This window comes from Antennarius striatus, chromosome 1 (genome assembly GCF_040054535.1).
Source record: "Antennarius striatus isolate MH-2024 chromosome 1, ASM4005453v1, whole genome shotgun sequence".
In the NCBI taxonomy this organism is placed as follows: Eukaryota; Metazoa; Chordata; class Actinopteri; order Lophiiformes; family Antennariidae; genus Antennarius; species Antennarius striatus.
In genome coordinates, this window is record NC_090776.1 from 25315755 (window position 1) to 25331451 (window position 15697).

General features: G+C 37.8%; 1 protein-coding gene across 1 annotated transcript; it reads left to right on the forward strand.

Annotated features, from left to right (window-relative positions):
* The first annotated feature begins 2975 nt into the window (after nt 1–2975).
* Nucleotides 2976–15531, forward strand: LOC137595608 (semaphorin-7A-like). The gene is made up of 14 exons (XM_068315825.1): nt 2976–3118; nt 4456–4589; nt 4713–4772; nt 4854–4952; nt 5111–5219; nt 5640–5747; nt 5831–5973; nt 6128–6306; nt 7184–7280; nt 7630–7825; nt 8721–8836; nt 9056–9201; nt 12177–12241; nt 13682–15531. The coding sequence occupies exons 1-14, from the start codon at nt 3022–3024 to the stop codon at nt 14047–14049; spliced, it is 1917 nt and encodes a 638-aa protein (XP_068171926.1). The 5' UTR covers nt 2976–3021; the 3' UTR covers nt 14050–15531.
* The last annotated feature ends 166 nt before the right edge of the window (nt 15532–15697 follow it).

The following is a 15697-nucleotide window of genomic DNA, read 5'->3' on the forward strand; positions in this document are numbered from 1 at the left end:
GAAACAGTAGGAAAACAGGCTGGAGCGTGAAACAAAGGAATAACTCGGTCATCCGTGTCAACACCCGGCCTTAAGCTTCCACATTAAACAAAGAAAGACAGATTACCTGTCGCTGAGCTGGGAGAGAAACTACACGCTTGTTGACTGCCCATGAACCACAAGGTTTGTTCTGAATTGTTGTTTTGTCTGAATATGGCAAAGAGGATGTTAATAGGAGCTAAGATGTCACTCCATATTAACACCCTGGCTCACTTTTTTATTTTGTTGCTTTTTTCTAATTTATTTGTTTGTGCTGTCATGTCAGACATCCTGTCGTTTGAATGCAAATGAATAAACTTCCATTTAAATGCACTTGTTGAGATTCATTTTATAGCATTATTCTATTGACCTCTCTCTGAAATCGGAAAAAAAGAGTCAGTTTTCAAGTCATGCCTCAAAAAATGTCAACCAATAAGCTTAATATAAGTGGATTGCATGCAGTTGTATTTTGGTGCTGTAACTACTGTATATATTGTAACGTGTAAGCATTTTTGTCTTATAGATGTGCATTTATTTTATATACTTTCCTTCGAAGATCCATATAGTAGGACGCAGAAGAAATAAAAAACATGGCCGTGGTGAATTTTAGAGAAATTTGTGTGTTTAAATTATTACCAGAGCAAATAACTTTATCTCTACCTGCTCGAGTCAGTTTATGTTTGTTTGGAACTACAGTAGTTGTAATGCAGTCGTTCACAATGTGATCACTGAGTGTTTTCATAAGGGAAGATTCCATCAGTTTTCATTCTCAGTTCAATAGCAGTTAATAATCTGTGTAAAATTGAAGATCACTGTTATTAATTAACTGAAGGGATATACCTGCATACTTACTCTGTACTTTTTACTTAATCCATTTGAGCTGCTGCTCAGATATTCTTACCGATAATTAATCTCTATATTCTCACACCCACAAGGAACTGACAACCACCAAAGAACTTAAAGATGAAATGATGCATCATGAAATGATTCCTGTGATCAAACATGCGGTAACATCATTAAAATACGATTCTGTACTCAAAAGAAATGGATAAACAGATGGATAGAAAGTACAATATCATTTTTGCTCACCTTTTCTCCTTGGGATTTTCATTCAACTCATCAACTCAACAAATACAGAGAAACATCCGTATACTGGAATTTATATGAGTTTCATTGCCCTCAAAATATTTCATGAACAGCGACCCAGCGAGCAGCAGCAATGTGTTAACTCAATGGCTAACGTAAAGATAAGATATATACAATATAATATACAAGGAAAGCCATGAATAAGAGACATCAGACAACTCCACACATTAACATTGACAGATAAAATGCTGGGTTACACATGGGGACCACATCTTCACATCTCTTCACTGAACCCAGCTGCTGGCTGGTGGCCTGTTAGTTGATGAAATCCTACCAGAATGAGCAAAACTTATCATATATTCAGTGTAATCCTTTTATCTTTTTCCACTGTGCCATCAGTTAATGGATGTCTTAAGAATGACTTGAGTCAGCTCAGCTCCCTGCTCTCATTATTTACTGCAGTCGGCTCTCTGCATCTGTACTGCAGCAGTATGTGTAGAATAGCTGGCAAACTTCCTGACTGCAGTCACGGTTGGAAGTGAAATTGCTTTGCCTTCTTCCAAAAGAAAAAATACTGAGTGTTATTTTGTAGACTCAAGGAAAAACACTTGTTATCAATGGTGCAACTGTTGATTATTAGACAACAAAGGAGCAACCTTGTAGGTGTCTTATAAATACGTCATATAAAAGCTGAGAATTATTGCATGTCTAAAATCTTTCTGAATGTTGTTGGAGGTCTAATGATCATCCACATTTCTTTGTTCATTATTTAAAGAAATGTCTGATTTTGATAAATCATTCTATGTGGAAAAAGTTTGGACTGAGAAAAAGTAAATCTAATATTGAGAAGATGTGAAAACTGAAGCGGCTGCAGTATGGCATTTTCCAATTCTTTGACACTGTGAGTCTGTGACATTTTTACAATATCTTCAACATAATTAATGGCCAGTGAAAATGAAGTACAAACATAACTAAACTTTTTGCATCACTATTTGTGTATTGTTGTGCTCTGCACAGTCTCATTTCTTCTGTGCTCTTCCGAAGTTCTGTCTTTTTATCCGTCAAAACTTTTTAGAGTTTTCTAAATGGGCGTCATACACTGTAGAGATTTTCTACTTAGTCAAACTTATTTTTCATTTTGGAATAAATGAATAAAGTGATCGAAATGTTCATCATAAGTGGCGTGTTCAGTCTAAAATGTTTTGTCCTGATGTTTACAGAGTCAATGCTGCCACCTACTGGACGGGTGTTCCATAGGTCAGCAGTTTTAGGCAATTTATGGTTGATTATGATACAAAAGATGTCTGATTTCTAGATTTTGAAACCCAGATGGTTGAAAGGGATCTCTCGGCTTCATAATACGCTTCCAAAACAAAAGCAAATAAATAAAATGTGCGGAAATACTGCTATACTTACCGATATACAGTAGTGTGGATGAAAAGAACCAACTGACTGACAGGGAGTAATAGTTTGGAGTATTTACTGTATCGGTCATTGTGTGTCCATTCTATTCACTTTATTTACAGAAATACAGTAATGAATTAAAAAAAAAAACATTTATGATTTATAACCCTGATAAAACGATAACCGGGTCAAACTCATAAGTAAAACGGACTTCTCCGGCTTTTAACATAAATTTGTTAGACAATGAAATAAACACAAGTCTAGAGTTTCAAGTCTCAAAACTAAGTTTAAGGCCTTGCCAGTCGATGAGGAGGAGAATTACTAAACTGATGTTGTTTCCGTTGTTATTGTTACTAGACACGCTTTTCAAATTAATGTCTAAGTACACACTTTGTGTACTTTTAATTGTGGAAATGACAGGAGAGGCGGGGCGTTAAGTAAACGGGAGTACTGCACATAAATAGCCAACGAGCGCTCCGACCGCACGCACGGAGCGCGTCTCGATCGGACAACATGGTTTTATTTACTGCTTATTTATTATTGTCGTGTGTCAACAGTTTGACAGAGGCAGACGCAACGCAGTCACCCAGGATGATAGTCACGAATAAAGGTATGGAATTACTTCATGTTTTGCATCAACTTTAAAGAAATTTCACGCTGTCAATAATAAACTCCAAGTTAGACTGTTGGTTAAGAATCCCAGTTGTTTAGTAGTTTGTAAAGAGCAGCTCTGAATGTGATCAGAAGAGGTTTCACAGGTTCTAGAGTCACATGCTGATTCTGTACTTTTAATTTTAGTTCAGTGAAAACAAACCACCTTTTGTTTAGTTCCGACTTAATGAATCCATTGAATGAAGGTTTTGCTGACAATAACCACACCACGAACGGAAGCAGCATCCCTGTCTGAGGTGGCACCTATATGTCACCCATCTGTGTAGTCATCCTCCTCTGGATGACGTCACTCTGACGCCAGAGCTGCTGGACTTCCTGCTGAATCCACAGTGCATCAGATGGTGTGCTGCTGCCTGGGTGTTAGAGGTCAAAAAAGTCAGTAATTACGTTCAGTAATTAATTTACCTAAATTAATTTAGGTAAAATAGAGAAGGCGCTGTCTGAGAAACATCCATCTACAATACCTACTCAGTTCCCTCCGTGCGTCAGCTGTATTTTCTCCTGTCCCTTTACCTTTCCGATCATACACACTGAAAGTAGAGGTAAGATCTTTCGGGCAGACAGTCGGGCTCAAAATGTCAATAATTACGTTCTGGTCCGGTTGGGCTTTAATACCCTCGGGCTCGGGTTGGGTCGGGCTGGATTTTTTTTTTAGGCCCGATATTACCTCTCCTGGGTGTGTACAGCCCTGTTGGGGCCTCCAGGAGCCTCTGAGGGGCAGCATGTTGATCCGAGTTCTGGATCTGTTCTTGCAGAGGACCAGCAGCCTATCTAGTAGATAAATGAGCATCTTTTCACTGGCGCTGACACACTGTTGTAAAATGGTGAACATTAACCACTATGCCAACTCATCTGGTAGACTGGTTGACTTCCAACATGGGTGGACTCCAGTCATGTTTCTCCAGCATTCTTGCTGATATCAGCAAGTGTGTTTAAGGGATGAGTTTGTTTGCAAGGAAATGACCGTTTTAGATGAGTTAGATAAAGGCATGGCCAATTCTCTCAAACTATGTTTTCAGACCAAACACTGTTCACAAGTATTTGTCAAATGTGACCAAACCTATGGTGAGAATACCAAATGTACCTGAAATATGAAGCAGGTTTTAATATACTGAACAATTTTACAAGTAAGGCAAAATCTTGATTAGTGCATTCTTATATTTCCATTTGAAATTAAATAATAATATAAAATATTACATTCTGTATAATCCCAATATTATCAAACACTCCCTAATATGAGAATTATTATTTTTATTTTATTTTTTTTCGTCATAGAGCCTGGAATTAAACGTTTACCCATCCCTGAGCACCATGACCCCGTAAGGATAGTTCTGGGAGGAGACCCGGACACTGTCACTGCCGCTGGAGAACAGCACCTGATTTCATTCAACTTTAAAAATCCACTGAAGGTAGTGAATATTTCTGACATGTTTTGATCACATGACTCAAGTCCCATGTAAAAATCTGGTGTCCAAAATAAAACTGATGGCAAGAATGTGGAGAAAACAATTTAAGCAGGTTTGTCTTCACAGGCTCCTGTGGAACGAAGGCTCTCATGGAGAGGATGTCCAGACTCCAGCCTCACACAAAGGGTGAGCAGTAGAAGAACTCAACAACACACCACAGGGCATTTATGTTGGTTACATATGACTGAAAAATAATGCGTCATTTAGATTTGCAGCTATAACATCACTGTGATCCATGAGAGACAGAATGACAAGCGGGCGTTTATGTGTGGGACGGATGACCTGGAAACGGCGTGCTGCGACATGGTAGGATGCTGCAGAGGATGGATGTATTTGATGTCTTACTGAACATGGAAGGAAAAGACGTCTGAGAGCAGTCACTGATCACAATGACTGTCAGTGCTCGTTGTGATTGGCCACTTCTAATGTTTATTTGGAACAACCCACACTGTGTTTCCTTTTAGGATTTATCGGAACAGTCACCTATGTGCATACCTTCTGAAAAAATAAGTAACATAACAGAAAACATAAGGGAATTTATCATAAAGGACCGTGAGCCTTCTGCACTTGTTGGTGAGTTTTCTAGACATGATTTCTGTTGTTGTTGTTGTTTACAAAGTTTGCAGAGTTTTCAGACATTTTTATAACTGTTGTGGGCTCATTAGTCTGCTGACTTCATCCATGGAAGGTGAATACGTTTTTCTTTTATCACAGCAAACACAAAGTCCTTCATTAAAATTCAAATTGTGTTAAATATAAAAATACAAACAAAATATTGTAAAAAAAACATCCACATACAACTAGAATTTCCTTAGTAGTTAAGCATCGAGGGACTATTGCGCCTTCAGACCTTGCCTTACGCATCCATGCAAACTTATGAAACCGTTTTTTAACACAAAAGGAATCAAGTGAAACTAAGTTATTAATAGTACACATTAATATTTTGAGTAATCTTTCCATGATATGGTGCTATCATTAATTCTGTCTTTACAGAATCGACAGGAAGTGCAGAATTGTATCTTACTTACTCTGGATCTGGACAATATGTTGGCATCCACAAGTTTGGTGGAAACCGAGTAGGGCCAGCAAACCAGAATAAAGGTATTTGAATAAATCTTGGTTTGTCTTTTTTTTCCTATTGCTAAGGAGACAAATCTTTATTTTTTTTGTTTCTCTGTCCTCAGAGCAGCATTATGTGGGTTTGGTGGTGAGCAGACGCAAAGACAATCCCCTGGAGGATAAAGTCTATGCATTCTACAATGAGAAGAATAGAGACACAGACATGTACAGTTCCATGTGGCTTCCTTTTGTGTCCCAGGTTTGCATGGTGAGGTCTTAATCCACTGATTAACATGAATTAATTTTTACAATGTCACACATGTGCAGTAAATATAAATATAAATACAGTAGGTGCACTGCATTTACTAATCCACCATATGCATTGTGGATGAATTGATTCTTTTGCTGCATGTTATCTTTAGGCAGATATCGGTGGTCCTAAGAGCAACCTGCAGTTTTGCTGGACATCCCAGATGAACGCCAGGCTCTTCTGTGGAGACCCTCAAAGCCGACAGCGCTTCTCTGAGCTCGTAGATGTGGTTACTGTCCATGCAGACCGGTGGCAGGACACCAGAGTGTATGCACTTTTCAGAAATGAATGGTAGGTCTTCTTGTAATGTGATAAACAGCAGTGGTGGGGATGGTATTGTGAGGTTGAACAAAGTTGTTGGAAATTAGGTCATCTCAAAAATGAAGGAATTTTTAAAGCGTCATATGTAATCACATTTTAAGCATGAGCTTGATCAAATGTCCAAAAATCTGGACTTGATTTGATAAACTTTGTCTTGGCAATTTTTCAGCATCATAAGGGCTGTGAGTGAGGGCAGCATGGTGGTAAAGTAGGTAGTGCTGTGCATCTTAGGTTACTTGATCACTCCAAATCATCTACAGGGTGGATTAACGGCTGATCTACAAGGAGATGAATGAATGAATGAATGAATGCTGCAGTGATGAAAACCTCAATTGTGTTTTTTTGTCTTTTGGATAAAATTGCAGGCACTTTTCAAGGTAAAAATCTATTTTTGTCATTGTTTATGAATTTATAAGACATGTAAAATGTAAGTGCCGGGGGAATGCATTGCATTAAAACATGTTTATGTTTTTTACATATATTTTATTCAGGTTGAACTTGATAATGAGAGATGACTCTCAATGACCCGTCCCGGTTTAAATGAAGGTTGTTGTGTTGCTGACGCTAATGATGTGATTTCTAACAACATGAGAAACTATCTTTCCATTTACTGACATTAACTCTTGATCAGACAGAACTTTATTCTCTGTTATTTGTTTAAGTACTCAATTTTCACTTCCTCCAATCGTTCCTTTTTAAGCACACTTATGTTCACTTCCTTTTTTTAAACTCAGTTCTGTTTCTTTTTTGCTACCCAGTATGGTGCAGGCTTTGCTGACCTCATGATGGTTTTGTGTTGTTGCAGATGTCTCTGTGTGGACCAGCTGACCTCTGTGTCTCTTTCCAGGTCTATGACCGCTGTCTGTGTCTTTACCATACAAGATATTGACCACATCTTTACAACCTCCCCGTTTAAAGGTGGCCAAAGAGATGGTCCTAGGGGGGTAGGTGTCATTTACCTTGATCTGACCAAGGGCCTTTTTAAAGAAAATATACTCTTTCTGCAGCATCCCGTTTTAATGTTGGCATTAATTTAACTTTAATCTATATAGGTGTCAAATGTATACAAGACTACTAGGGGTTTTTAAATAAGTGAGCTGGAAACATTAAAACAGATAAAATAACATTAATGGCTTAACTAGCTAACACTCATGACACAGTTGTGTCATGATCTAGTAAGAATCTGCCATGGTTACATGTGAGCATTGCAAAACAACAGAAATCTCTACGGGTGTAGCAACAGTAACTGTGATCCGTTGCAAAACTAAAATGTACATCTTTTTTTTTCTCCAGTGTGTTTCAGACAGCACAAAGATCTCTTTAGACACCCTAAGGATGATCAAGATGACTGCAGAGATGCAGCAGTGGGTCCACCCTGTAGAGGACTTTGGCCCACTACTGTTTAAACACCACATGTACACTCACATAGCTGTTGACACTTTACAGCACAGGAGAAAAGACGATTGCCCTGTCCTGTTTCTGTCTTTAAGTAAGTAGAACTGCAATTAAAACCTGGATTTTTTAAAAATCATTTATTTGTGTATATTTAGTTATGATAATGCTCAAAGCTACTGCAACATTGTTTTTTACTCAAAGAAAAAAAGCTTTCACATTACTTTTGACAAATTTAAAGAAAAAATTGGATTCAGGAAAGTCGCTGATGAAACTTTCTCTAGTATTGGGTTACAAATGCCTTTTGAAATGTGTACCTAGTATAACTCACCCTGTGTGGTTTGTGTGTGACTTATTCAGGGATCTGTTGACCTCAATTTAACATAAAAAAGCACCAGTGAGTCATTTCCTGTAAAGGTTGTCCTCGTTTCCGGAATAATCTTGATCTTTTAGAGGGTAGACTTGTCATCTCGGATAGCAAAGACTGTGGTTTGCAATTTTTATTTTTTTTTCGAGTAACTGTAACGTGGTTTCTGGTTTTATTTTGAGGTTCCCTGACATTTTGCAAGAACAGAAGTGCACAATGTGGTAATATCTTATGGGAAATGAGTTTGCATACGAACCGTAAATGCACAGCATTATTAGAATAGGACAGGTAACCTTGGTTTAAATATTGGAAACAGTGAAAATAATACATAGTTTGGCTGAGTGGGTGGGTGGGTAGGTAGGTAGGAGGACTGACGGACGGACGGACGGACACTTTATTAATCCCAGAGGAAACCAGAATAATTAGTCATCACTAGTTTGCTAGATTTAGCGATGTTACATGCTTTTGTTGTTTGTGTTAAATGATTCCATTTCTTGCTAATGTTATCTCTCCCATAAAGTTATTAAACATGAAATATGATAGGGGAGTATGTGTTGAGATAATTTGTTCACACGGGTTTGAGTGTTGAATTATCCTCTTCTGTAATTCCCATGTCTTAAAACAGATCATGGTGGGATTCATAAGGTCATTAACAATAAAAATCACACCTTCATCATTTCGGAATATCAACCCTTTGACAAGAAAACCCACATCCTGAGCATCCTCCTCCACCGTTCTTCAGTGAGTAACACTGTCGCCTACGTCCCTATCCACTTCACTGAGGGTATGAGTATGGAAGGGGTTTTTATACGTTGACAGTTTAATGATGGTAGTATGTCTCTAAAGAAAACTGCTGTTGTCTGACTGAAGTCTAGCATCTGTTTGATTACGGTTACTAAAGAATAAAGTCATTAATCAGGCAGTAAAATGTGATAACCTGTGTTCTGTGTGTCATTTTAGAGGAAGCTATACGTGAACTCCAGAAGTGAAATGATCCAGATCGATGTGGCAGACTGCGCCCAGCATGGAGACAGCTGTGAGGAGTGTGTCTTAGCTAGAGACCCCTACTGTGGCTGGGATGGAGACCACTGCTCCCCTGACATCAGGTAGGACCAGCATTACTGCATTTTTTTTTTCTTTTACATTTTTCATTCTTGATATAAATTTTCATCCTCATTACAAATGTTGCCAACGAGATGTTGCGGACCATTCAACCATCCGTCTGTTTGTCTGTCCATCCACTGATACCTGTCCAGCTGGTGCACTATTGCAGGGACAGCCCTCACTTTTATACCAGTTTTTACACATTGAGAATCATCATGAGCCTCTGTTTGCAAAGTCAGAGCCCTGTTATCTATATATTTGAGTCCAGTATGTATCCTGTATTCTATATATAGGACACTTGATGTCATGTAATTCTTGCAAATGGCCTATACTTGCGTACTACATTTCTATTGTAGTCTGGCTGACTTATCAGTACACATAAGAACGCTAGCCAGAGTTAATCCATTCTCACACACAGGATCAGAGGCTGCCCCTGAAGAACTTTGATAACCAACATTTTTTTTCGAAAATTTTAAAAGTTCTATAATCATGGTATTAAATTGCATTACATGATTTCTCTCAGATTGATCTGTAATTCATCTTCATAGGGGGCAGCGAACCTCATGCTGATACATTAATATTCACCGATCAGTGGCTTCTCCTTTCCTTCTGCCATGTTGGTGACAACAGGGTGATCGTTTTCCTGCTTTTCCTACAACGTCAATTTTTCAAAAACAACGTCTTCATTGATGTTGTTTGGTAGACATGTCTCCATATACATAGTAGATATGTGGAGAAAACGTAGCCAAAATCTCTGGTATTTGCCCATCCAGCCCTTGATCATGATGTTGCGAGTGACACGCTGTCTCTCACCATTGTTAACACCAATGGCATCTCCTGAAACTCTTTGTTGGAACCTCTGCAGTGTTTTTACAGTAGTCCTCTGCCAGCTTTCAGGCGTGTTCCTTTAGCATTGGTGCGTGTCAGATGTCGGGATGTTGTGCCATAGAAGGCGCCTGTTGATTTCCTGTCAGTCAAGTGGTTCTCTTTCTTCTGCTTATAGAGTTGTTTACAGAGTGTGTGTAATGAGTACTAATATCAAGAGTGGTGAAAACAGGGCTGTAGAAAAGCAGGAACTGTGAGCGGGGGTGTCACCCTATAGATGTGGTCACTAGACCAGGTTTGACCGCATTTAAAGTCATTACCTGCAAAACAGAAGTTGATACTGAGCATAGGGTGGATGATTGGAAATGATTTTTGTTTAAAAGAATCTTGGGACACTTCTATCAATAGATAAATTGCTTTGCAGCATCAAAAAATGTGTAAAACAGGTTTGCTTACAAATTTAATAGTAATAAAATGCAAAACTTCAAACCTGAGTGAAATCATGGCTTAATTTTATGTATTACTTTTAATAAAAATAATTTCTGGTCCCTTTTACAAACAGAATAACATTCAAACAAAACGGAAGGCATTTAACAACATCTGTGAATAAACACCGCTGTGGAGGCGTGGAAAGAAATACTGTTGTCACAGTTCTGGTGCAGGATAAATACTGGAGAGCAGAGAGCACATGGTTGTCATGAGGTTTGGCAGATAAACAGGAATCACTTGACTTTATTAGCCTTGCTGAGCACCATGTAGACATGGTTGTTAAGTAGCGCAGCCCTAAACTGTTACACATTAGGTTTTCAATATGTATCATGTAAAAGGAAAGTTTGAAATAAAGTTTTCTTTCCTAAACAATCTATCGGGAAATGTTTTTTAAAAAAAGCCTTGTTCTGTCTTGAGGAGATGGGATTAATGCACATCCTGCAAGAGAGTGTCATTATGACTACTGTATACATTTTATCCTAAATGAAAACATTATTTTTTTTCTGTGAGCTTGTAGGCTTTACTACTAAAACTACTCTTACCCTTATGGCGGATATGTAAATGATGTTTTTTAAGATGAACTACATGAATAACATATTGGCATTATTGTTACATTATCATTTAAAAGGTAAAGTTTTAGTTCAGCCACCTGTCACAAAGCTTAAACTTTCATTAGACTTGAAATAATGAACTTCCTTCCTGAACCTGACAAACTGCCTTCTCTGTAAACAAGAAGCAAGGCTTCAATAAAAAAGAAGCCATGCTTGTCATATGAATTATAATTAGTTGACTCAGTGTGTGTTAGTGGTTTGCATGTGGTTGGGGCTTCAGCATCCAATGCTGCCTGCTTGAAGAAACCAAGTCAGTCTCGCCAACCTGTCACAACCCTCACATGCTTATTTCTACCCCCAAACCACATGCTCTACATACAGAGTAATGCATCTGTAATAACACCTTCTCTGATGTAGGTTTGCTTTGATTGCATTAGGCAACAAAGAAATTGTGTCAAGGCCTGAATCACAATGTTCCCTTTGTGCAGGAATGATATCATATCAGTCATGCATTCTGATTGCCTCCAACAAGTCCATACAGACGTGTGTATAATTTGAGTACCGGTAATGGTTTTGGCTGGTAGCGTCTGTAACAAGAACGATGCCATGCCTGTCAGTCTCACTGAGAATGATTAAATTGGGTGGTTTTACATTGGTGTATATTTCGATATGAGCTAGTGAAAAGTACCCCAAACCTGCTGACGTTGTATTATTGAGAGAAACACCTAGAACTCCTGAGTCATTCCAGTTTCATTTCAATTGTAATCATTTTGCTTTGGAAATATCAGGCAAAATAAAAAAAAGTAATGAGAAAATAAAATGCTTGCTCTAATGTCAAAATTAGTGTACATATGTGCATTGTTACCTAAGCAACAAGTTTTGTAGATTATTTTAGAAACCATGAGAATTTTATAGCATAGAGTAAAATTATGAGCCAAAACTATGGCATGTTTTCAGAACTGAAGGCAATGCTTTATTATGGGTTACGATGATGCATCAGTACCTTAAAACCACTGTAAGAGTGTATTGTGAGAAATGTGCTCTTTGTATAAAACAAGCTAACAAACATCTCCATTAATGTCAACTTCATAAAAGTGTATGTCCTTTCACAGTGGCACAAAGCAGGATGTTGCTCAAGGGAACCACACAATCTGCAATGATCAGCTTCTCGGAAAAGGTATGAAAATATATCACATTACATAGAAATCCTAAAGGTTTTATCGACCAGTAAATGACATGGCTATCTACAGGTCAGTGTGGCAGGCTTTTTAAGGTTTGCCATAAAACAAGAAGCTACTTCATACCTCCATCTCATACAATTGTAAATTAAAGTACACAGAGAACAAGAGTTGCTTGTTATCATCTTCTTGTTTAACATATGATTAAGTAATCAAACATGTGCCATTATTAACTCACATTTACTATGTGCCCATTACTGTGTGCTGATGTTTAAGTAAACTACAGCTAAGGTGATTTTATGACTACATTTCCTGTCTGCCTAGCCCAGATGACTAAAACGAAATATGACCATACGCATGACTTAGTCATTGTGGGCACCTCCTTTTTTTTTCTGCAATTGGGAAATCCTTATCATTTGTAAACCTCTGAAAATTTGAGAAATACTCAGACAAATGTCGTACTATTCCTCTATCAGTCCTTTAAGATTGCTTCATTTCCGTAAGTTTAATTTCAGTGCGAGCAAGTTCCCCTGAACAAGGAACTTAACTTAATCATCAATAAACTAACCCTGTGACCCCTGTGGAAAATGCATAGATACTGTATGTATTTTATAAATTAGGAGGGTTATCTGTTTCCTGCATGCACTGACGGTTATAAGCATGGTTTTGATAGGGAAACACTATGTACACATTGCTCACAGAGTTTTACATAATTCATTCTGCAGCGGAAGTGTGAAGGTTAGGAGTGACATTGTATGTGCTCTAATCAGGCAGTATTTGGTTGGCAAAGTTGCCAACCAAATACTGTACTTGAATTTCCCTGGCAAATCAACCAACCACATGTAATGAACTAGTAACTACTAATTCAGGTACACCTACAGTTCTAAGAGTGTTTCTGGTCAAACTGTTGGCTGTTCCCCACCAGAACATCGGGAAAAAGTAGCAGCATGTTGGGGCAGATAACTCATCTCTTGTAAGGAAATCTTGTATAAACAGGAAGCTTATTCTGTACTTGATAAGCGGAATTTCGAGTAGAGATGCTTATTATGGAACAGACGTTTGCTTTAATATACCCTTACTAAAGTAAGGGTATATTGCTGATAATTTAGATGTCAGAAAAAACAACAATAAAAGTACTTATGTTTGGACTATGACAAGCACGCTAAGCAGTTTTCTTTGATCCTGATTTAATTTCGCATTTATGTATTTGGCTTTATGACTTTCCTTAATGTGTGTATTCCCAATATTCAAACTCTTCAAAGTTTTGAGATCGAAGCTGTTGAATGTCAGAGATTCCTTTCTTACCTTGACGATTCATGTTGTCGACTTTTAAGGCTCTACTCCAAAAACATCTCAACTTTGCTCCCTGGTCAGAGTTAAATGTGGTACTTAGAATGCCAGAGCATTAATCAACAGTTCTTCTTGCCTTTTTCTCCCAGTGTTTGCATCATACACCAATGAACAACCCAACAACGATGTGGTCACTGTCGAAGTTCCTACTCACTCCAGCTATTTCCTCCAGTGTCCGATCTCATCCCATCACGCTAAGTATACATGGTATCACAATGAAATCCCCACACAGTGCAGCTCAAGGGATCATCAGTGCCTTCTCCTGATCAATGGCATGGGTCCAGAACAGGTGGGAAATTATACATGTGTGTCAAAGGAGATGGGCTACAGCAGAGTCCTGGCAAACTACCAACTGCAACTGAAGAGCAGAGCACCAGGACTTTCACCTAGCCCACTAGTCTGGGTTTCTATAATAGTGATTTTGATTAAAAAAATTGTCTTATTAGTCATAAGTTGATACAACCCCGAATAAAAAAGTGAAATGCTGTTTCAAACACAAAGTAACGTGGGGATTTGAATACAAACTGTGTTTGTGCATCAGGGGTTTAATGTTTTCAGGTTACCCTCCATCTATTCCCAGAAGATAAATAATTCTCATAATGATCATAAATTATATCCAAGTGTTAGTCGGAGGTCGTCTTCACTGCAACATCTTTGTTCTTCCATGTTTAACATCGTATCTCAGGAACATCCTCTGTCAGGTATTAAACTGGTGAGACTAATCTAAAGTGACCAGCTTGAAACGAAGGTGATTGCAACAGTTTGTACAACCAGCTATATATGTGTGTGTGTGTGTGTGTGTGTGTCCATGAAGTACACAAGCTCAATGATCTTTTGATACTGAGCCTCTTATCTATCGGTACACCTTGAAATGTAGCTCTCTCGTCCTCATGTAGCCTGTTAAATTATTTTTAAAAAACAAACCACCCAAATTCCAGCTCTCTCTAGTATAATGCAGCACAAGGGCTGACTGCCAAGACTATCTCAAGATTAAGTTAAGTTCTGTTGAAATATATTACTTTTTTGTATTTTGAACAAACTGAAGTATATTTCCTTTAATGTGAAATAATGTGAAATTGACAACGATATAGTTGAACTGTACTTTCTTACCATACAAACTACTTTAGACTAGTTGATGAGAGACATGTTCAGCATGTTAATTAAAATTTTCATCATTCAGTGTTATTCTGCTGGGATCCTAAAATTTCTCAGGTGAACTGTCTGTATTTGGATACTTGAGTGAGTGAAGTGTGAATATTAGAAACACAAGGCCCCTTACCATGTTGTTAAACAGTGAGTACTGCACTTGTAAATATTGCAGATGCGTCAAGTTACTGAAATTGAAATGTAACCTGTATTTTGCAACTTGCACTTTATATGTGTATGAACATGAACTGTGTGATTGATGCCTGATATTTGATATGTCTAAAGGGCGCGTTCAACAATGTCACACATTTTTAACATTATGCCTTCAAGGCAAGGTGGTTCTTTTTAATACATTCATAAATGCCTCCTGTCAGAAAATATTGATGACCCGTTTAAATCTTATCAATGGTATTTGAAAGAGAAAAAAAGTCATTGTCTCACTGCCTGTCAGTGGCTCCTAAATTATTGTGTGATGCACACGTTTTAGTTTCCAGGTGATTCAGCTGTCAGATGGTAAACAGCTTTTACCATTATTCAGGTACATTATGCAGGTACATCATCCTTTACAGTGGCCATAACTATTTGATTGGAGAGAACAGAATATTGTTGGGAGTTATTTAGATTAGTGAGTCAATCTATTAATGGAATGAAATCATGAATCTTACATTTCAGCGTTTGTTACGGTTCTTGAATGACCTGGAATGTCTCACTTTTATCTGTACACACATGCTTCAACACTGAATTTTGCAATCTGTACAATTATGTGAATTATGAAAATATTTTTTCAACTTGTGCTTTCGTGTGTGTATTATTTCACTTGAATACAAATCTGTCTACATTTAATAATTGAAAAATTTGTGAAATTTCATCATCTACAGTTTGCCTGGAGAGAATCTATCACATTTTGTTCACTTAAGGTTATTCATCATATTTAAATATCAAGACTTACCAAAGCCAGA

What these genes read in the sequence shown, in the direction of transcription:
- LOC137595608 (XM_068315825.1), top strand. Translation starts at nt 3,022, where the DNA reads ATGGTTTTATTTACTGCTTATTTATTATTGTCGTGTGTCAACAGTTTG. An exon ending in AAACGGCGTGCTGCGACATG is followed by an intron (nt 4,953 to 5,110) that starts GTAGGATGCTGC and finishes GTTTCCTTTTAG; the next exon opens with GATTTATCGGAACAGTCACC. An exon ending in TGAGCCTTCTGCACTTGTTG is followed by an intron (nt 5,220 to 5,639) that starts GTGAGTTTTCTA and finishes CTGTCTTTACAG; the next exon opens with AATCGACAGGAAGTGCAGAA.